This window comes from Argiope bruennichi, chromosome 11 (genome assembly GCF_947563725.1).
Source record: "Argiope bruennichi chromosome 11, qqArgBrue1.1, whole genome shotgun sequence".
NCBI lineage: Eukaryota > Metazoa > Arthropoda > Arachnida > Araneae > Araneidae > Argiope > Argiope bruennichi.
The window spans coordinates 7,778,942-7,803,849 of record NC_079161.1 but is presented as its reverse complement, the minus strand read 5'-3'; the positions used below and the strand labels follow the sequence as shown (position 1 = coordinate 7,803,849).

General features: G+C 27.2%; 1 protein-coding gene across 1 annotated transcript in view; it reads right to left on the bottom strand.

Annotated features, from left to right (window-relative positions):
- Positions 1–1,795: 1,795 nt before the first annotated feature.
- Positions 1,796–24,908, bottom strand: part of LOC129957121 (hemicentin-1-like) — a 76,247-nt gene continuing 53,134 nt past the window's right edge. The window contains exons 2-18 of the mRNA XM_056069280.1: positions 18,289–18,627; positions 17,110–17,409; positions 15,947–16,201; positions 14,620–14,901; positions 13,642–13,908; positions 12,832–13,167; positions 12,056–12,349; positions 10,984–11,172; positions 10,743–10,838; positions 10,348–10,359; positions 10,022–10,113; positions 9,230–9,413; positions 7,904–8,041; positions 7,499–7,532; positions 7,203–7,357; positions 6,347–6,547; positions 1,796–5,168 (exon numbers count right to left, since the gene is read on the bottom strand). Of these exons, the coding sequence (XP_055925255.1) occupies positions 5,008–5,168; positions 6,347–6,547; positions 7,203–7,357; positions 7,499–7,532; positions 7,904–8,041; positions 9,230–9,413; positions 10,022–10,113; positions 10,348–10,359; positions 10,743–10,838; positions 10,984–11,172; positions 12,056–12,349; positions 12,832–13,167; positions 13,642–13,908; positions 14,620–14,901; positions 15,947–16,201; positions 17,110–17,409; positions 18,289–18,627 (3,335 nt within the window). The 3' untranslated portion in view covers positions 1,796–5,007. The remainder of the gene's footprint in view (positions 5,169–6,346; positions 6,548–7,202; positions 7,358–7,498; positions 7,533–7,903; positions 8,042–9,229; positions 9,414–10,021; positions 10,114–10,347; positions 10,360–10,742; positions 10,839–10,983; positions 11,173–12,055; positions 12,350–12,831; positions 13,168–13,641; positions 13,909–14,619; positions 14,902–15,946; positions 16,202–17,109; positions 17,410–18,288; positions 18,628–24,908) is intronic.

Genomic DNA, 24,908 nt, shown 5'->3' with positions numbered 1-24,908 from the left:
CCGTCTTAAATAATGACGGGGAGAAGACATTCGAATACAAAGGGTTAATTTTGAAATATATGTTAAGTTAGGGCCATTTATAATGTTCAGTTACTTTATCTCAGTAACTATAAAATGTGAGAGTGCCTCGAAGTCATTAATCCAAATAAATAAATTAATAGGAGCAATCAATTTTCAAAAATTAATAAAATAAAAATATTGACTAAAACAAATCACTAACATGTTGATATATTTAAAAATACCTTGAAATGTGAGACTAATTTTCCAATTTATTAAAGGACGGGCCTCATTTTGTAGACTGCCTAAAACCGAATAATGCCCAAATCCGCCACAGGGGAATAATTTTCGGAGAGTTGATTGATTCCACTATTTGAAAAAATGTGTAAATGTAAAATTCGCCGATAGCCATTTTTATTAATGCTTTTTCAAAAAATTTCTATATAAATAATGTTTTGTTTATTTTCACCTAAACAGTACAAAAACTATAGATAAGTTTGAAATAAGTAGCTGGAGTCTACATAGCGCACGATAGAAAAAAAATGAATTCACCCATATACCGAGAATGGAAAAAATTTAATAAATAAATCATAATAAAGTCTTTTAGCAAGTAACGGTAAGTAACAATCATTTCATCCTTTTTTCAGTCATTTCTTATATTAAGGCTGATAAGTCTCTTTTATCATTTGGCAAGCTAAGAAATGTGCCTATGTTCCTTTAGAATAATTTTAATAGTGTTTTAAATCTTTTTAAAAATTATTAAAAAATAGCTTTAATAGCATATTTTCAAACCTATATCCTTTGTTTGTTTTACCATAGTTTAAAAAATTACTTAACAGTATGAACTTCATTTGGTTGTCAATATAAATGATAACATTTTATTGATGTGTAAAATATTTAAAAAATTGCATAACTTTTTTTATGTAAAAACATAAACGTTTAATGAAAGTAACAATTAAAATTCTGAAATTAAAAATAAATTCAGTTATTGCTGAAAGTAAAAATCAATCTTCCTTTCATTTCATTTGCTCTAGTTGAAACTGAATCAATAAAATTTAAAATTGAGTTTTAAAAAGTGTTCAGTGAATTTATTTGCAATGCATTTGTTTCAACAATTCCGTCTGTTTATGTTATTCTAGTGGTGATCTAAGAATGAAACACGAGAAAACATTAAAAGACATTTAAAAAACATTACATGAACATTTAAAAAACATTACATGCACATTTAAAAAAAGAAAAAAACATTTCCTTATTCTCCAATAAATACTTCAAATATGCATACTGCTCCTTAATAATAAAGAGTATAAAACAAAATTTTGTTCTCTTTTTCAAACATAGATAAACAAATTAAAAATGCTAAGCACTTTTTACTTTTAAGAAACGAAAAGCAAGATTCAAAAAATATTAAATTTCTTTTTCTTTTCTAATTTTAATTTAAAGGTCTTTAATGCTTTTTTTTTTACAGAATTATTTCACTTTATTTTTAATTTAATTTAGGTTTTACAAAAATATTATGCAACAGCAATGAAGGTAATGAAATTTCTAGATGATATGCATATGGTAAATGGAATTAGGTGTTTTGTCAAATGGCGCGATAAATCATTGCAAATAGTTAACAATAAAAAGAAATGCATTAATTGTTCTTCATTTCAAAGAAACCATAAGCAAAAAATATTTCCAGTTTTTATGGCAGAGATAATACATCTTATCCGAGTTACTATTTTTTAGATAAGTTGAAATTAGTATTTTTTTAGGTTAGCTAATCATTAAATGTCTGATAATTATTTAACAAAAGAAATAATGAAAACTATTTATTTTATTCATACAAGTCACACAACTGCATGTGAAAAGCAACTTACATTTTAGCAGATATACAAATGATGTGACTAAATCAATCCATCACTTCTACTAACACACACAATTTCCGTACAAAAATAACTATTTACATACAGGTGGTGCATCAAAATATAATTTACAATGAGCAACTGACAATAACTAACATATAGGCACAAAAATATTTATAAAAAATTTCACAATCTGATTCTTGAGAAATTTTCACAACAATCTGTTTAATTTTCGAAAATAATAACAGGCAATTAAAACAAAATGGCCCTAAAATATTTGTTCCTTAGATATAAAAGGTTTTATCCAATATGACAAAATAAAATTACTATCACATCAAAATAACATGCAAACATATCTTGGGAGAAATCAATTATTTGAGTCTAATTTCGAACTTACTCAGTAAATACTGGCGAAAAAAAATCTTCAACCACAATAACAAGGAAGGGACATAAAATAACAGTTCTCTCACTAATTTTAACAATATCTAAACATATGCCTTCTAATTTTTAAATACACATCATGGATGGAATTCACTGAAAATCAACTTAAAAGTTTGTGACATTAAAAATAAAGATATAAAACTGCCACTGGCTGCGAGCATAAATTTGGAATGAAGAATTCAGATATTTATTTATGCAAAAAATATTTTTAAATCAAGGGAAAAGAGTGGTGAAGAGCAAACTACAATAAATATCTTTTATACAGGAATGAATTGGCACAATCGACTGTCTGAATGATGAATTAAAGGGAAACTTCAAATACTTTAATTCAGCATCATTACAAAATACTTCTTAAAAATAGTTTGAATTATAATACCCAAAAATGGTTCCATTAATACTTCGGAAGCATAGATGAAATATTGATGCTCATATTTACACAGATACCATGGAGGATTGCATTGCTGAATTTTTATACCAATTACTTCATTGATGTTGTCACACATGTCAGTGGGGCATATAAATTTAAAAATTGCTGGATAGTATTGATTATAAATTGCTTAAAGTACATTTCATTGATGCTGCAATGCAAGTATTTTACATTTTTCGTATCTTCAAGCCATTCCATGAAAAAAAAAAAAAATACATGGTGCATATTAAGTGTGTGTGCAATAATGGGCATTGCTAAAGCCATGGAGCTAAATTGTGGGAGAGGATGTTAGATGTCTTTTAAAAGTTATTAATTGGTTTCAAATAAATAAATGAATGAAAATAAAAATTCTTTTATTCACAAAAAATAGTTGAACTAAAATACCTACTTTTGATGAATTATTAAAATCATTAATTAAAATATAACTAATAACTATAAATATATTAATTATGATATAAGAATATTTTTACTTTGTTATTAAAATAAAATAATAAACCATTAATATGTTTATTAAGTGAAATGAAGTAGAATAAATCAATAATATGTTGATAAAGTAAAATAGCATCAAAATATGAAACTAAATCAACTAGTAATTATAAAATGGGCCTTATTATGGGCATTACTTGAAGGCATAAAATGCCTAAATCCAATACTTGCACACTACTTTCAGTTTGTTCCATAACTCAAAGCACATTATATTTTTCATGACACTTATTCATTATTATTTTAGTTCCCATGTACAATAAAGAGACCCCCCCCCCATTTAAATATATATCTAAAAGCAAACCTATAGAAAACAGCTTGAAGGAAATGTATATGGGCTGCTAATATTTACTTCATCCAAATATAGGATTTCACCAAAATATGTAAGCATAATCACTGACATTAAAAAAAAAAAAAAAAAAAAAAAAACATCTTTTAATTTGAACATTGGGTGTTTAAAAGCAATTTTTCAAAAATTTTAACTAAAGTTTGTTTTAAATTAACATAACATTAGAAAACATTATATAATTTAAGTTATATTTTCAAATTTGTATTAAAAGAAGAAGAATTTGCCTACCATAATTTCGAAATATAGTTTAACAGCACAGAAATGGAATTGAATCGTATTTATCATTAAACATTAAATCAGGTAATTTATTAAGGGAAGAATATTTTAACTATTCTTAAGATTTGTGTTTTAAATAAAATTTATATTCATAAACAAAATATTTATTATTCTATAAAATATCAGTTAAGTAATAAAAAACTGTATTTCTAAAAATATAATTTTTTCCTAGTTAGATGATAACTTGCTTGTATTTAGTTGCTGAAACATCGAGAAGTGTAATACTTTCTATAAAGATATATTTCTTAAATAATAAAAAAAATTATATTGAAAAAATGGCCATCTACATACAAAATGATGATAAAAATGAAATATGAATTACACATAAACAAAATGGAATGGTAAAACAACATACATCAAAGTCAACCATTTACCTGATCAGATAAAATTAAATAATATTTACATCCTTATGAAACCTTTTCAACAAACTGAAAATAGGCGATCTTAAATAGCAACAAGCATTGAGCAACATCAAAAAGTGGAAGTATTAAAAAATGCCTACATCTGATCAGTTAAATGGCCAAGTTGTTTCAAAAACAAGAACATGGTGTTTCACTGTACAGTGTACATGGAGGGATATAAAAGCACATATTTACACTATGCAGTAAACAAAAATGTGACTCATAATTTTAAAAGGACAAAACCGCTTCTGCAAAATCTCATACCCTTAATACCTGCATGATTTGTAATCCACGAACATTGGGTCTTAATGCTCATGTTCAAACGACGAAATGCCTTCATAACATGCAGATAAATGGCCTGATGCTGTATATAAATAATCTTTTGGCCCAACAGAGCATGTGGTTTTTCAGACCACATTTAGACCACATATTCTACACTGAAAAGTCCAAACAATGTTCTTCATCTTGCATTCTCTTAATCTGAAAGTAGTTGATATTAAATTGTCTATTGTAAGACTATTGGAAGAATTTTCAAATTGCATACATTTTCCTGAAATGATGCTAACTTAGCTCATCTTGATGATCATCAAAACCATGCAGTAAAAGTCTTTATTTGCATTGCTTCATGATGAAAAATTTTGTCTCGTCCAATAGGACTGTTATATCACACACAAAAGTTACTGCTGGAAACATGAAAGCTATAGAAAACCATATATACATAATAAAGCCTTCAATACTGTTTCCATGCAGCTGTAAATTGAAGTGAGAAAAAAGTACATTATTGGCATTTCACACAATGATTTCTCTAATAATTCTCCTTGACCGAGAATTAGGAGTTGAATATCCACTTTCTAAGCTTTCATCAAAGCACATAGAGTTGGGATGCATTTTTTCATCATCTCTCATGCTGTATGGATCTGGCAGTCCACTGACATCATAATAAGGAGAATCTAAAATAAAATAATTGCCTTCATGAAAATTTTGGAAAATAAAATAATCAATAATAACAAAGTGTATTTTTAATTAAGATAAATTGTACAGCAATTTGATATTTCTAACTTCTCTTTTAATGAATTCATCGTGAAAGTATACACTATTTAATATCAAAATTTAAGGAAAACATTTAACATTTGGTGTTATGGAAAAACGTTTCTCCTTAATCAAGACAGGATGCTATTTACCAAATGTTCTAATTCTTAATTTGAAATTAATGAAAAGTAGCAATTTTTAATAATAAAAAAAGAAATTAAATCTTTAACTTAGTTATAGGCCTAAATCTCCTGATATAATATTTGAATGACAGCTACCAAATCTCTAAAATAATAAGAGTATAAATTATAATAATTAAACTCAAAATAATGATCTAAACATCAACTATATAATTCAGTCACTAATTCTTAAATGAAAATTATTAATTAAATATGTGTTATTATTATCTCAGAAATAGACATATTTTCGCTATTCTACAATTACAATATATACATTCTTAAATTATGAAAAATTTTGAAAAATAACAGCTTATTTGAAGGAGATATTTTAATAACTGTAGTGAAATTAAATTAGCCAATTTTCTTTAATGCCTCATATGAATTTTAAAATATAAAAATATAAAAATAAAATATAAAATATAAAAAGCAAATTTTCACTAAAGCATTCTATCAAAGGATATTAAAGGCAAAAATGTTTTATTACGGTCAAAGAATATTAACAAGGGAAATATTCAATCTTTGATGAAAAATAAATTTAATATAATTATAGTAAGAATTTTCATGAATTTTGATAAAATTATATGTTACAATGTAAAATTAGGACTGAAAATTATATTCATTCCAAAAAATAATAATTACTAAATAGCTTCATCAATTAAAAAGTATATTTACTTATGCACATAAAACTGAAAAAACAGTTATATTCTATAAAATTATAATTATATTATTTCACTAATAGAACTTTTCATAGCTGTTCAAACATAAATTTTTATAAAGCTGTTGCGAATAAAATGCATTCATTTTCAAAACAAAAAATCCAATTTGATTTATTTAAAATTTTAAGATGTCAGATAATAATTCTTTGAAAATTAATTTTTTAAAGTATTTTATTAAAGAGGAGGGAAAGAGAAAATACATACGCAGATGTTCTCTGTTTTTCATGTTCATCATGTCATTATTGACAGGCTTAAAGTCATTTCCACTATAATAATCATTGACCATTTCACCTTCAAATGGATAATACGAGCCATCGGGAATATCTCCATTCTTGAGAAGCATATTCAAATGACTATTGGGTCCCATACCTAATCCTAGATCTCGGTCACCTGGATACATTAAACCTGAAAAAGGAGTAAGCATGCATTAATTTGAAAAATCACTTTTAGAATCATAAATAAACAATCACTTTTAGAATCATTTTAAAACACGGTCAAATTCTCTTCTTAAATTTTTCTAAATACGATTCATTTTACAAATCAGCTGCTAACTCTTTATTTTTTAATCATCATATATCTCCCATAGAAATTGAATCCGAATATAAGTTACTTAAAACTTGTGTCTGCAGGTGAATATCTCCTGCTTTTATTAAATTTTGATAGCAGAATTACCAAAAAGAAAGAAAAAAAATCAGAAAGCTCAAAAACATGTGATGCATTAAGCTTTAATAAAATTTTAGATAGAGAAAAATAAAAAAAATTATACCAAATGTGTTCCATTTTAGTCTGGATTAAAAAATCTTTTTACTAAAACAAAAACATCATTTAAAGTGTTCAAAACTGAAAAATGTTAAGCAAAAGTTAATTCTATAAAATTCATACTTTCTTAATACAAGAACAGTAATGAAAATATTGCTTTGACAAATTTCTTTAATTTAAAAGAAATTTGAATGAACTATGGTCAAAGCAAAGCAAGGTGAAAAATCGTTTAAATGAATTTTTTAAATTACATTTTTTAAGATAAAAGAATTAAAAATTTAATTTAATTATTTGAACGTACCGTGATCATTTGATCCAGGACACATATGATCATTTGGACCATCAGGCATTCCAGTCATATAGATATTTCCTTTGGGGTTCGAATCTAAAACATCCCCATGTTTCGTAAGATTTTCTTCTGAATAATATGGTAATGTGACAGGTGGGGGTCCAGCACTACAAAAGAAAAAATCTATTAGCTAAAAATAGAAATCAACTATGTAAATTCACATTACTTAGTAATTTTGAAAATGCATGCGGTGAGATAAATATTGAAAATTATGTTGAGAAATTCAATGATATTTCAAGCATACTTACTTCAAAGTCTTGATTTCTTGCTTCTTCTTATTACCTGAAAATGTAAGAGGACACATTATTGATTTAACTGAAATAATATTTTGAATTTTTATATTTACAACAAAAAAAATAGTATTCAACAAAAAAATATGGATTTTAAATCAAAATCAATATGTGCTTTTGCTTTTGCTCTTTCACCCAAATTGATTTAACCAGAAGATTATATCATAAAATATTGCACTAAAAATTGAATTTTATTAGTATCCATACTTTGATCCTAATACACTGATCATTGTTACATTTCTCATAATAATTTTAAAATCATGACTTTACAGCACATAAAACTAGAAAAGTTTTGAATAAATTTTTAACAAATAGCAGAGAAATGCAATTTACAACAGACTAGAAGGAACTATTTTACGCTACCTTGGTTTGATTTTCTGCACATGTAATAACATATGAATGCAATTATAGCAGCAACAGAAATGCATCCAGCAATAGTTATTATCACATACATGTTTTCTACACGAACGCCAGCAGTTTCCACAGATCGAGGTGCTGAATCTAATTATATTAATAAAAAAAAGTATTAAATTAAGTTTCAGAAACAAAAACAACATAATATTCATAATTATTGATAAAAATTAAATTTATTAATCACTTTTGAACAATATGAAATGATTAAATTCATAATTACACATCAACTAACCTGTATGCATCTTCCTTATGTTAGCATGAATATAATAAAAAAACGATTTAATCTAAATTTGTTACTTTTAAAAATATGTATAGTTGAAAAAAATTCTAAAATATGTTCTTAAATTTAAAATTATATAAATAATACATTTAACACACAATTGAAATACATTTGAATACATGCAATTAACATTATTTTTTTAATAAACAGTATGTACTATAATGTGCATTAAATTCAAGGGCACCATATGTGTAACAATATTTCTGTAATTATTTCTAAGTTTAAAACAAATAATAGGTTATTCAGATCACTACATAAATCTGGCTTTGTGAAACAATGAAGGAATTACAATTGTATACAAAATTTTTCACTTAAGTAGGTTGAAATAAGAAATTCCATTCATATTTTATGATTTTTTTTTTTTCCTTTTCATTTGATTACCAAGTACAAAAAAAGGTATCTATGCCGAAGAAAAAAATTATGTTTCCTGGAAGAGGTTAATATGTGAAGTGTTTTCAGGATAGTGCAGGGTATAAAATTAATAAAAGTCGATTGAAAGAAATAAGAATTCAGTTTACAAGTTTGTTTGTTTTTCTAAATTAGGTCAAATAAGAGTTTAATCATTCTCTGCAATGATACAAAATAACAGAATTTATTGGAACATTATAGAAGAACAAAATTATAATTGTTTTTAAAAAAACTTATCAGTGCTTCAGGGAGTGGGGTGGGTATATCATATTAAATATGATATGATTTCAAATTCTCATACAAAATATATCATGCCAAAATGAGAGGAAAAGCCATGTTTATGAAGCAAATATTTTTAAAAACAATGTGTGAATAACGACTACAGTAAAAGATCTATTTTACATAGATTAATAGAATATATTTTTCTACAACAAAAGAACTGTTTTACAAACATTAACATATTTTTCAAACACAAACTTTAAATGAAATTTTTTTATTGAAATATCTTCAGTGATATTTTTATACACTTTTCTTTAATATATTTAATTTTCAAATCACACAGATTCTCTTTTGAATGATAAACTTACCATCAAATGGGCTTGCAATCTTCGCATCTCCACACCAAGATTCATTGCTTTGAAGACAAAGAGTAACTCGAACATCACTGAAGCTCTGATCACCAGGCTTTAAATACACTTTCATTTCAGTTGATTCAATTTCAATATATTTTTGATGAATCCATTCTTCAGAATCTGCATATCTTGCCTGTACCTAAAATTTACATTTATAATCATTAAAAAATCATACATTTATATTTTTTTTTCTTTGAAATTAATCAACTTATGCAATTAAATTTATGTACACAATTTAAAAAATATTAATCATAATTATTCTTTATCCATAGCACATATATTAAGCACTAAATTGCCCTAAATGCTAAAAATTGTATAAAATATAATAAACATAAAATTGAAAATTTCATATTTTATTACTGCAATTACAGTTTAATAATAAGTAAATTTTTAATAATTTATTGGTATAAAGAAAAAAAGGGGCAAGTAAAAAAAGTGTTAAAAAGAGTTGGTTTTTTTTTTTAAATCCTTTTATTTTATTTTTTGAAGTTTTATTACTTTTATACTGCTTTTCAAACACTATTCAACCAAAATCTAAGCTTCTCAAAATTTAAGAAATGCTAACTATTATTTCATATAGAATAATTAAAGCTAAAGAGAGAGTTTTTATAACCATAAATAATTATTTCACAAAGTAATATTTCATCAAAAATTATAAATTTTTAAAAAAATGTTTATTTTAATTTTAAAATCTTAAAAAATAAAATGAAGGTAAGAAAATAAAATGTAGATAAAACTAAAACTTACTTTTGCAGACAAAGGAATAGGAAGAGGGTCAACAGCAAACGTTAGTTGACTAGTTTCTTTGTCAAAGTGAGCATCAATAGCACGAGGTAAATCTGTGAAAGAAAATATAAATATATATCACTTTAAAATGCTTCCTTAATAAAGGAACAAATTATCATCTAATGAAATTACTTTTTATATTTCAATCAATTGATTTGTTACATTAAGTCATTAAAAATTTACTTAAAAAATAAATTATGTAAAATTCTTATTTGTGTTTTAGAAATATTTTTTAAAGAATAAAACAGGAAATTTTTAATGAATTTTTAAAAAATGAAAAAACTTACCTCTTAGATTTGCTGCACAAAAAAAAAGAAAAGAAAATATATTAGTTAAAATCAATTCATGTTATTTATTACATTATATATAATAATATTCAAATATATCTCTTCAAACTATATCAAAATTTCAAAAATATTTTTCATACAATTATGCTTAAACATTATTATTAAAGCCACATTCTATTATTGTTATTAAAGAAAACAAAGTGAAAACTAGAAAAGAAGTATTAAATTTCAGAAGAAATTTTGCTTGATTAGTATTATACCTTGATTTACAGTACAGTATTATACAAAAGTTTTTATAGCTAGAATTTAAAAAAAGAATCATAAATTTAATTTGTCACTAAGTTTTAAAAAATAATCAAAAGAAAGAATAATTTAAAAAAAGAGACACAACTTACGTTTTGTTTTGATAATAATTTCTTCTGAATATGGACTGTATCCTTTGGGATTAACAGCTAAGACTTTGAATTTATATTCAGTCTCAGATTGCAAACCTAGACAAATAATCAAATTTTTGTGAAATTAAGAACCACTGTGAATTATAAAAACATTGATTCAAAACATCCATAATAAAATGAAAAATTTTATATGAAATCTCTATTTCAAAGATAGCAATAATTATTTTTATTAATTACTAACCAATGATTTCACAAACATTTTGTGATCTGCATGACTCATTTCTGCCTTTAACATTTTCATTGGCTGGCCAATAAGTAATCAAATATTGAGTGCTTGAAAATCCACCATTAAATCCTTCAGTCCATCGTAAAGTAATTTTGTCAGAACTGGCATCTACTAATTCTATATTAGATGGTCGCTCAGGGACACCTAGAAGAAAAATCAGAATTTATGATTTGACAATTTTGCACTTAAAATTAAATTATTACAAAAATTTAATAAAATATACTATTTATTAGAGTATCAGAAGTCATTTAATAATTTTTGAAAAACATAATTATGTAAACAAATACAAATAAAAAATTTAAGCACTTTGAAGTTAAAAAAAAATTAATTATTTACAAGGAACATTATCAATATTTTATACTTTTATTTTATTTATTTTGTTATTTCTTACTACTTTTAATTATTACATGTACCAAAAAATATTTTCAAAAAATTTCCCCTTCTCTTTTTCATTGACAGCTAATAACAAACTATGGAACCTTTTGAGTGGCTCTATTTTCTAAAAACAAATTTTATTCAATAACTCCATTCTTTTAACACAAATAAATTAATATTGATTGCTAAGTTTTCTTGCATACAAATTATTGTAAATTGAAAGAAAGAAATTAAAACTGCATTTTATTGCTAATGTATGAACATGATTTACAAAACAAAAACAAATATGTTTTTGGCTAAAATTTGCAATCAATTTAAATAGGAAATGATACATATATATTCAAACAGGGATTCTGATTTCACAATTTTTTTAACATTAATTACACCTACCTATTACATCTATGTTTTTTAAAAAGAAAAAATTACACAAATATCAACTTCTGCTGAATTTAGTAGAGAATAGAAAATTTCTGATTATGAAATTATGATCATGCAACATATTAATTTCAAAATTCTTTTCCTCAAATATCATTTCAAATGTTCACATAATACATACTTGCTATTAATTCTGTACTTAAATTAATAAAATTAAAAATACCTAGTGTAAATTTAAAATTATATATGTAAAAAAAAATTATATCAATGAACTTACCTTTTTTAACTAACTTGATAATAGTTTTCTTGTCACCAATTTGATTCCATGCTCGACATGTGTACTCCCCATAATCATTTTCTGTCAAATCTTTGATGGACAAAACACCAACATATGTATCACCACCAATATCAGTAACGTTTGTGCCATGATTTCCATAGTTATCAAGTCCTCTTCCATAGTGAAACCATTCGAAAACAGGTTCAGGATAAGCTTGCATAATGCATTTAAGTACTGCAGTCTCACGTGGATCAAAGGCAACTCTGTTGTATGTGTGTTTTACAATAGGCGAATCTATTGGAAAGAAAAATATGGTTTTACTTTTAAAATGTAGCTAATTTTTTCAATAAAATGATTCACAATTAAAACAAATATAGAATATCAAATAAAGAACCAAAAATACATAATGCATTAAACTACATATATTTTTTATATTAATATAAAAACTCATACAAAATTAACAATTTTTATCAAATTACTTCTATGATTAAAATTAAAGAACTATTGAAGAAAATCAAAAGTGAGACATAATACATTTTTCACATATTTTTTATGACAAAAAAGTTAGTTTCAAAAAGAATAAATCGTTAAATAAAATACAAGTTAAGTTATGAATGAAATTTTGAACTTTGTTATTGAAATACTAAATAAATTCCTATAAATTAATAATACATGAAAAATGTTCTATTGTTGAACCTTTTTAATTTAATTTCTATTTAATATCAGAAAGGAAATCCCATATTAGAAGAAAATCAAAAATCAAAATCATAACTTACGTTCTACTTTTAAGTTCAAAGTAGAAATCACTTCTCCAAATCCGTTATCATATACACAGGAATATTTCCCCCGATCCTCAGAAGTAAGACGGCCATTTTTTCTATCCCTTCCCTCAAAAACAAGCGTACTTTGTAGAGAATTAACATTATTATCCTCAATGCTGTTTGTAGTAATTATCTTGAAGAATCCACTGTCAGCAGGTATTGTCTGCCCATTGTGTACCCACTGAACCTGAGGGATAGGCTTTCCTCTAGCTCTGCAAGTGATGCTGAAATTTGCATCTGTCTCTTTTCTGATAACTTGAGGTCTTAAAGGAATAGTAAGGGAGACCGGTTCTGCAAAAATAACATTAAAAATTTGTCACAAAAATTTTGTAGGATTTACATCATTTAAATTTTTTTTTTAAAAAAAAACTTATCAATTTTTACAATTATATGTTTGCAAAAATATATGCATATTATAAAATACTATCGCATTATTTGAAAAATACAATGAAACCTAAATTACTAAAAAAATTGAAATGAAAATTTTATTCAAATGTTCCTAGAATCTGTGTGCAAGATTCATATTTTAAAGAGAACTTACAGATCTATTTTTCAATTAAATTTGAAGAAAAGAAACATAAAATTACTTTAAAAAATTCATAAAAACAAAACCTAAAAAAGTTTTAATAGTGATAAACTAAAGATTTGAAATAACAATCATCGCATGCATAATATCAGGATACATTTATAATTATGAAATGAGAATTCTACTGTTACATTATTAAAAAGGGAATAATTTAATTTTTTTTATGGAATCATACTAACCATAAACAGTCAAATAAGCTGAAGCTATGGAGCCATAACCTAAACTGTTTTGAGTCTGACAATAATATTGTCCCTCATGGCTAACATGGGCAGAGAGTAGAGTGTAATTTGCTTTACGGCTAAGTTCAACCTTTTCCTGGCCTTCTTTCCACCAGCGGTATTCAGGTAAGGGATAGCCTGGAGGTTTTGCTGAGCACATTAGAGTAAAGGGTTTGCCAGTCACAGCTTCAAGAGTTGCAGGTTGAATTACAGTCTCACCAGGTTTGTCTATAAAGATATCAAAATAGTAATAAATTCATTAGATATACAGGATCTCTACAACTAATGGCTAATAATCTTTGGGAAGGAATTTAGAAAATAAATTTATATTATCAAATATATTATATCTATTATTCACTAACCTGGAAAAAGTGTTACAAATAGCTCAATATAAATTTTTTCACTAACCATAATTTCTGAAATCTCCAATTCAGTATTTCATTAAAAAATGTCAGTTGTTATTTAAGCTTTTTTTCTAACTTGCTAAAGCATAGAAGAAATAACATTAAGTTATAAATTTGAGAAAATTGATGTCATTACTGAATATTAATTATAATTATTTTTAAATGTTTTTTTTTCTAATTATAAATGCTTAATATATGAAATAAACTTTTGCTTTTCAAATTTTTCAAAAAGAAAATCCAATTAAACATTACAAATATTTAGTAACAATGGAGTTCAGATAAATCTTTATCAATCAAAATAAACCCCTTAATTTTTACCAATAAATCTTTATCAATCAAATAATAATGATGATGATGAAACTTTAAAGAAAACGATTTCCTGAAAATAATAGATTTGGTATCATATTTATTACTAAAATTCCAATAACAAAACTTCAAATACAATTTAGAAAATTAAGAAATCAATTAAGAAGAAGCAATATATATTTTCTCAAATAAAAAATATATATATTTTTTAAAAATAACAAATTCTTACGTCTAATATTTATTAAGATTGATGAATTGCTAGAAGATTCTCTTTGCATAGATGATCCAGATGGCCGAGCAGTAGTCGTGGCTTTACAGAAGTATCTTCCGGAATCTTCAGAAGACACAGATTCCAATCTGAGGGTGTCACCACTCTGTCTGAAGAAGGGATCATTTTCTTTCATCCATTCAATGGTGTGAGGTGGAGGGTAAGAAGCTACATTGCATTTGACAGCTAGGGATTCTCCCAAAGAAACTTCTTTTTCTGGTAAAAGATTGACTGTGGGACCATCTGAAATTTGATAGCACATATCATTAGCAAGATTAACAATATTTTTGTTAAAAAATTTTTAAAAAAAACTTTGACAAATAAAATTAGAATCAAAATTTAACACAAACTAACAATGTGATGAGATCATATTAAAATGTATTCTATTTAAATTGCTAAATTTTTTTAGCTCCTGCACTTAAAATTCATTCAAGACACATTCAAACAGTCAAACTAGTTATGGATTTTGTGCAAACTTTGTTAGAGATTTGCAATACTAGTAATATGACCATATGGCAAATTTTATTCTTTCAGCATTTTGGTGCTTACTTTTTTTAAGTTTTTTTTCCCAATATGACAACAGATGGTATGGCAGACGTATTTCTTGTAGATGGATTTCATCTAAAATATTATAATAATCTTCTAATTTGGTATAATAATCCCACACTACACTTCATCTGTTTGACTCGCTTTGTTTGTTTAATTTTATTGATAAACATATTTCAAAAAATTATTTTTCAGAAGTCTAAAAATCTAAAATGTGGAGATTAATTAAAATCACAGGATCTAATTTTTGAGATATCATCATACAATCTCTTTGAATACTTTTATATGAGAAAGTAATTTCCTTATGGCTTCTCAATAATTACAAAATATAAATATTTTTTAACGAACACAGAAAAATAATTTTTAACAATAATGAAGTATTGCAAATCATATATTGAATAGTTTTACAGCATTGACAGAAGAAATTCAGGTAATTTAGGCAACAAGCTTTAGGATTTTTTATCACAGAAAATTATGTAAATCGTACATTTTACACACAACAAAATAATGATCAAAAAGAGTAAATAATTAAGTAAGGATTCCAGGATTGACAAAATAAATAACAGAAACTTCAGCTTCTTTTGACTTTTAGAATTCAAATATGCAGTCTTAAAAATAAACTGAAAACAGATCTTTAGAACATAATTGAAATTCAAAGTGAATCATACAATTTTAAAATATATGAATATTTTTTACATATTAAATAAAAAGACATAAAGTAACAAACAGATGAAGCCCTTACATAAAACCGCAAGCTCCAAATTAATTTGAGTTGCTTCTCCAATACCATTTTCAGCCACACATGTATATGTTCCACTATCTTCTGGCTTTACAGATGGAATGGTATGGTTCATAGTATGAGACAGCAGCTGCCCTGATTTCAACCATCTTACAGTACGAGTAGGAGGATTAGCATTTACCATACAAGTAAGTGTAGCATCAGCATTCACCATAATTCTCAGAGGATTAAAGGGACCGACTTTGATCCTAGGAGCATCTGTGCATTTAAAAAGAAACAAAATCTTTTAGTAATTATATCTGATAAAAACTTATATTGTTTTTTCTAAATATCTTTTTAAAAGAATTATTGTGGCAGTAGTTAATTCATTGTTTTCTGACAATTTGTTTTTAATATTAAATTAATAATAACTTTTTTAAGAATATTTTATGGCAATTCAGATTGAAAAAAATTTTACAGCTTTTATACGCATTTTCAGAGGAAAATAAAAATGAAATTCTTTATGAATAAATAAAATTGCTAGGCCAATACAATTTATCATAAAATTCAATAAGTCTATTTTTAATTTAATATAGTTTAAAAAATAATTTAATACTAATGAGATGAATGAAATTGTGGTTACATTTTTAAAAATTACATCTTGTTATACACATAAAAAGTTTTAAAATACTATTTTAAAACCCAGGATGAATGGGATAGATCACTTAAGCCTAATTTATGATTTACACTGATCAAGATATTGATTAAAATTTTTAAAATCCTGATATTTTGTAAATTTTAATTAAATGTCTACATTATGATTTTTTTTATAATTTTCTATCAATTTGAAAGAATGACAAAACTAAATTTTCTCAAACCTTTATAGACTTAAACATTATATAACATGACTTTATACAGAGTACTGTCCCATTATTTAAGAAGCCGAAATTCATTCATAATATCTTAAAAAATAAAAACACTTTCACTCTTTTACCTTAAATAGATTTGAAAAATTTTCCAACTCTATTAATACAAACCTAATACATACTAATATAATAAGATATACATACATTTTGGATCATTAATATACACATTTTAGATTCATTAATATACATTTCAGATATCAATTTTAAAATGCATACATATTCCAATATATTTCAGCTAAATCCTGATATAAAAATATTTACATTGAACTCTCAGAGCAACTGTTCCTTCCATTTTCAGTTCTTCGGGAATGGCTCTGTTCCAAACTGCACAGCGATAAGTTGCATTATCATCCTCCATTCTAGGATTGATAGATAAGACACTTGTAGTAGGACGATCTCTAGAACCACCTTTCTGTAGCTGAGCTTGAAGTGGAACATCTTCTCTATACCACTGAACAATTGGGTCAGGACTTCCACCTTGACTCATGCAGGACAAGGCAAAGGTCTCACCCTCTCGGGCCACAGGTTTAGGTGGAGTGATTTGTGGTGGACCAGGAGGAACTAAATTAAAGTTTGGAAATTTATTCGTTTTTTTCAATACTTTAAAAAGTACATTTATTTTAGAAAGACTAATTCAGGATATAATAGGTACTATTGAATTTATTTTCATTTTACAGCTAGAAGACTCAAGAAAGTAGTTTTCATTAAAGAGTATAAGTCCAACATATTAACTTTAAAAAAAAATTATGACTTCCATAATAAATTATGACTTTCATAAGAATTTTCAAATTTAATACTGTTCATACAATTTCGGTTTTATTAGTTTTTGATTTTAAATGGGCTATGAAAAAAATTTTATTGCATAATTCTTCCGCTAGATGGCAGCAGGTAGAGCCAAACATTCTTATTCTCGATCATTTCAAGATTAAGATTTTTCATTACATATATTATTTACAAAAAAAAAAAAAAAAAAACTTTTATGATATGAAAGCAATAACTTAAAATAATTTTCACTCAAAATAACACAGTTAATTTAATGTTTACAATATATATATATATATATATATATATATATATATATATATATATATATATATATATATATATATATATATATAATATTTTTTTAACAATTCTAATTTTCCACGACAGGTGGTAGCCCTAACTGTTAAATATATACAAAAAAATTGATAAAATTATTGAAAAAAAAACATTTAATCAAATTAAAAATCACATTCAAAATGCAACACTCTATAAAAGGTAAAGATCTTAAAATTTTAAATAAATGTAATGCCATAAGTTACTGAAAAATTATTTTTAAATATTAGCAACAAATATCAAAGCATTTTTAAACTCAGAAAAATATATTACTACAAAATACAATATAAAAAACATTTAAAATTATATTTCCATAATTTTTTGTGGAATAAACAAACTTACTCAAAACAGTAACACTGAATGCTGCAATAACTGTATAACTTAATTCATTTCTTGACTTATCTTTGAATCTACATTCAAACTGGCAGTTGTCCTTTTCATATTCAGCTCTTAAGATAGTTAGGTCATACCGACCTTCTTCTGGTTTAAAATCAACTTTATACAGACTTTCACTGTGAGAATCATTATTAATAGAGATGATATCCGTATTTGTCTTTATTCTCATCCAATAAACGCGCATCTCTCCAGATCTGTACTGATTGAACCTGCAAGTCAGTCTGATACTCTGGCCTTCCACGACATCTCTGCTATCGACTTCCAAGCACGAAACATATCCTAGTGCTGAAAAAAGAAAATCAAATTTGTAGCATTTCACAAAATGTATAAAGTGACAAATTACAATTTAAAAAAATTATACATTCATTTTTTAGCATAATTTAATGAGAAAAATCATGAATTTTTCAGAAGATATTTACAGTATAGAATTTAGTTCATTGTTTTTTACTTGGATTTTTACGTACAACAAAGAGGTTAGGATCAGAAGCGCTGAGATGGGGAAAATTATGTTGGCTAAAATCAGTGTGTCAAATTTCGAATACTACAGGAACGAAATTTTTAGGGGTCAAGTAGCGCAATAACATTATAAACTATAATCGTGTGTGTGCGAACTGGTGGGTGGAGGAGGAGACGATGCATTGATGTCGGGGCATCAACCTTAATGTGGAAGTGTGGATACGCTAATATAAAGTGCATATGCATTTATCGCGACTGTTTTATCCGACCAGGTGTGTTTATTTCTTGTTTGCGAAGTAACATGAGCAGGCAGGTGAAAAGCTCTGTATCCTCAGAACGCCAATTATTTTGCCACGCAATTATTTCTACAAAATTGAACAATATCGTTAAAATGTTAAACGACATACGACATCATTTTACTAAAGATTATAATTTCAAGTAAGTATAAAAAGCTTCAAATCCTTTCACCTTTATAATTTTTTTGTTATTCATTAAATATCACATTTGAAAAATAACTCAAACAAAAGCATGGAATTTTGAATGTTTTTTTCTTTGGTCCTCTTAAAAGAAATTTTTCATAACTGATATTTCTAAAATTACTTTATTTCTTTAAAAACACCGAAAGAAATTAATGAAGATATTTTATTCTGAAAAATTGTCATACTAAGGTGTTTCAGATAAAATTAAGATGATAAATAAAATAACTTTTAAGTAAAATTGATTTTAAAAACAGAAAAGGGCTCCTTACAACAAAGGTTTGACAACAATATTTTTAAAGTAGTATAGCTACTAACAAAATCCTAGCTTATATAGCGATTTTCGCTATGTTAATACAATTATTTAATATAGCGAATTTTTTGTAATAAAATAAGGCACAGAATTTTATAAAATGAACTTTCCGAATTTATTCACAATAACTTACGCATTTGTATAAAAAAATTAATTTTTCTCCAAATAAATAATAGCATTAACAATTTTTCAATATTCATTAAACAGGCAGTTTTAATTCCAAAAAAATATATCGCGGTTATGAATCGTCCATGTTGGATGTAAGCAGAACATACAATTCGAGCAGGTGATACTCTCCCAATATTTGAACTCAATACGAGGCTGAATATTCCGGACTTAACGTGAATCGTAAAGAAGACTTTCTTTATATATAAGCACGAAATATCAACACATATTCGTTTACCAACGACGAATTCCAGCAAATGCAAACAAGATTACCGATTTTCCCACCAGAGAGCAGCAGGGAGCGATCACAATACAGCAGGCGACAATCAAAGTGGAAGGGGGGGGGGAGACGAAAAAATAAAAGGTGTTCTTTTTATTCTCGCCTTGGGGTTTAGGAGTATTTGGCCTGGGTCAAAGACGTGCAAGACGACAAAACTTTTTAGCCTAGACAGCTGTGTTTGGTTTTGGGATAGGGTTCGACACTCAGTAAACACCGGTTCTACCGGCTTTTAGAGATTCAGGAAGTTAAGCGTCCAGAATGAATTCTTTCTTCTAAAAATCAGCCTCCAGGTAAAGATGCCGTGCTGGAATCTTAGCAGAAGAATATTAGCCCGAAGTATTTATTTGATCTTGGTATATGCGGTATTAGATGCACTTTTGTCCTTTATTCCTAAAGAAAACGGAAGTAAAATGGTTTTTCCATTTAAATTCATTAATTACCATCAAATCGAAAAATCGATTCAAACTTATATTTTCCGGTAATACTGAGAATTTTCGATAGAAATAAACATTCAATGCACTAGAAAATTTCATAATTTGTTTGTTTGCAGTTATTTCAAATTCTCAATTTGAAATAACTGCAAATACATTTCAAATTCTCAAATTTTATGGTACTAAATTACTCTCAAATTTTATGGTATACATTTCAAATTCTCAATTTGAAATGTATACCATAATAATTGCTTCTACTGCGAACGGAACCATTCATGCATAACCATAATTTAACTTAAAAATATTTCAAACAATCAGTTAGTTTGATAATAATAGTTGTAATCATAGATTTTTTTTTTTTAAGTAGAATCAGCCAACATGATCAACCAAGAGGAACAAAATAAAATCTTCTTAAAACATTTTGTATTTGGAAAGACAACTTTTTTTTCATTAAAAATTTTAAGTAGGAAAAATTTTATTGATGCTGATTTACAGCATACTGATTCATTTGTTAAAAAATAAAGAATTTCATAGATAAAATAGGATACATATACAGTTTCCTGTTATTGTCGGTAGAGATATTTCAATACATTTTTTTTTGCCAAAATAGTCTTTACAGTCCTTTTGACATCAAAGATTACCTTAAGGTCAAGGAAGTTGTAATCACCATACAACTACACTAAAACATATTCTCACAGAAAATAAGTATAATTCAACAAATATAAACATTCAATCCATATTGGCATAAAAACATAGGGAAAAACACCAAACAATGTTAAGTTCAAGGTCTTTGAAAAATATACCATTCACAATACATATGAATGAAAGTGAAAGCAGTAACGAATAAATAAATAATAAAAAAAAAAACATTATTTTTTTTTCGTCGAAAATGACAAAAAATCAGATAAAATATGAATAAACTGTATCTTCTAACGCACCATCGACTTTCCGACAAGATCTACACTCATAATGCGATCCGAGAACAACTGAAAGCATTTTTCCACTTTCCTGACTATCAACGATTTCCATTCTTCAGTGACTTTTAGCAAATTTCCTTGCTCTTTCAACAACAGTTAGATTCTTATCGCGAGGCGCGCAGAAGAAACCCACCTACGTGAGCACTTAGTGGCCAATTTTCGAGGCCCATCATTATCGTCCTTTTCCCGCCATTTTTTCCGTAAGCTCGTCCACTCTCTTAACAAAGACAAAAACGTCGAACTTGACCATGAAAGCAAAAGAAAAATAATCTTTTCTGGTAGAGGCAATGGATGAGTTGAAATAATAAAATGGCTGGACTTCTCATAATGTGTAGGACAATAGGTTCGGTCAGATAGCGAAGTCACGCTTGGCTGGTCACTACTCTCTGAGGGAAGGCTTTTTCTTGAGAACTTGGCGTCTCTCGTGACACCCTTAGCTTCCGCTGTCGTAGCGGTGGGGCAGGTAATTTCACACACTTTGTCTTGTCGCAAATTATCTATCTCGCAGAACTCCAAAGCAACCGCTACAGTGAGTCAGCTACTTACAAGATAAGGGAGGGTTTATAAACCTTTGCATTCCAATGGGTTCGAAGGAGTTCAGATATATTCGATGTGTTCTATTTAAGGAGGTTTATCAGGACTGAAAACGAAACTTAACTGTTCTTTGGAATAAAAAATCATAACAAGCATCCGTTTAAAAGTTTCGATTAAAGTTATAAAAAAAAAAGAATTTTCGTGTCATTTCTACACATAAGTGCAATTATTAAGTGGCAAAATTGGTCCACGGACCAAGGGGATTTTATCCGAAGATGCTATGGTTGCGAAGGAATGTAAACATTGCTGCTATCTTAAGACCCGTTCCTACGGCCTGTTGCCTTTATAGATATGGTCGTAAATCTGCCTACTAATCCATTGTAGGACCACCCCAACCTGTGGTAGGGAGTTTCCCGCAAATTATTGGTAAAAATGAAAAGACATCAAAGAACCCTAGAAATCACAAGAGAGAGTAATGAGTGCAAAAAGTGCCTGTCTGTTCACAAGATGCGCACAGGCCGTCGGAATGGGCTTAACAGGGCAAGTGCAAAGATATCTGTGGCCATTAGACAAAAAAAAAAATTTTGTGTTACTAGTTAGTACATATTAACATATTAGTGCACAGCTAACCTAAATATATTCATATTTAATATAAATAAATTATTGTTATTTCTCCTAGAAAACAGGTTTTTTGAGGGGCAGGGGATTTATTCCCTTTTACAAATTAATGATTCAATTAAAATAAGAAATTTTTTATAAAAGTATCCTTATTTACTGTGTGTTAATTTTTTTCTTATTACACTTAAAAGGAAAAATGATAAAAATGGCGTGAAATACTCATAGGCTGAGTAATGAAAGTTCAATGAATTTGGGGAATAAGCATGTCCTCTAACATTTAGTGAAACTGAAAATAATTAACGTCAAAGACTTATCGCACAAACTGATTTTACTTACTACCACAACTTAGTGCACATATCTCTCACGGATGTATTTTAGAAATTTATTATGAACAAAAAGGGTTGAATAGAACAACTAAAAAAGAATAAAACAAAAACATATAACGGTGATGGGAGACTACCTTTCAGGTTTAGGATCATCAAGATATACCAAGTGAAAAAATATCCGCTTTGAAAACCGCAATGAATACGAACCCTCGAAAGAAAAAGACTGGCTTCCTCTTCTCCGAAAGAATACCCCTAATTGGCCAGAGATTCATCAAGAGAAAATGACCGACGCACTCTGATTACATCTTGGAACATCTAAAGGGTAAATGGTAAGAGAACAATCCTTCTGCATCCTCTACGTCCTTTGATCGGTTAAATAACCACTTCATGAAAAACGACCACTGTGTGGAAAGGCCCTTTTGTGAGCATTCTCAATGGAAAAGGATGGATTCATTTACAGCAAAACGTGGTTGCTGAGGTGCGCTAGCTTTCATTGTTTTGTAATTGCCCTCTTGGAAGCTGTGAAAAAACGATCTGCTCCACAAGCTGAATGCAAGATCCTGTTTAATTAAATAAATTTATAGTTTAGAATGAAGTATTAATTAGATAATAACTTGGCTTTGACGTCTGAAAATCTTTCTGATGTAACAAAAGGTGCTTTAAAAGTTGTCAGTCAAATAATTACAAAGAAATAAAACACCAAGTTTCACATCTATTCTTTGGAAGATATTAATTGAAAAGAAGAGAAGCTTTATATATTAATAGGCAATAACATAAAGCGACCAGAAAAACATCCATTACAACAAAGGATTTGCTTAAGGAACTCGAATTATTAGGTGTATGAGAAACAGTGCTTATTCAAATATTGTTTCTGAAATCTTGTTCTTTGTTGTCATTGTCTGTTCTTTTAAATAAAGCTTTAAATAAAATAAAAAATTTAGATAATTTTGTATACTTTGATTTCAGTTTATTCTATTATTTTGTGATTACAAAACAAAATAAAGTATACAAATAAAGATCAATTCTTTTAAAGACCTAATTTAAACAGGTTTCCAAAATATTTCTTCTTTCCCCTTCCATTAGAATAGTCAAAAGATATAAGGAATATAAATTTGGAAACAATTTATAATCTTGATTCAACTTCACATTAATATCAGGTAGAAACATATGGGGGTGGAGAGATTGCTCAATGGCGTTACTGTTATTTTCTCATGAAATATCAAAGCCATCACAAACTTCAAGCATCCACAAAACTTTGTTTAAAATAGAAATAGAAAAATCAAAATGAAAATTATGAGAAGCATAAAGTATAGAAATTTTTCTCTTTTTATTACTTTTAGTTATTAGTTAATTTTCAAATTTAAATGAATCACTGAGGAAAAGAATTCCATAAGTTCAAATTCTATTTTCTCTCTCTCTCTCTTTTATGAATCAAATGGGTATATGCAGATCTAAATATTAAGTGTAAGAGTAGTTTTATACTAGCTTTATTTCATAGGTTTCAGGTATGTTTCAAACTGGAATATATAAGAGAATAATACTTAAATTTTGATTCATTTGAAAGGCAAATTTTGACTCATTGCGCTTCTCTTTGATTCCAATATAAAATTTTAAAAAGTATTGCTCTGCGCATTCATTCCCATTTGGAGATGCAACTGTATATACATCATTGATGATTTCGCAACAAAAACAAACAACTTCACATTCCAAGAATGTTACTTATTATTCTGCACGAATAAAAACTACAGTTATAAATTTTCCTTCGATTTGCTGAAAGAGGGGGGGGGGTAATTGTCCTTCTTCCCACTCAATCTTCGTCGATAATAAATTCTTAGACCGATATTTACCGATCAGTAATAAAAGATTGACAACTCTAGGGGAGGGGGGGGGGGGGGAAATGGAAGAAAAAGGTTTCCTGAACTGCCCTGTGTGGGTCTCCTTCAAGGCCAGCGATTTCCTTCCAGTTTCAAAGATCCATAATGATAAGGCA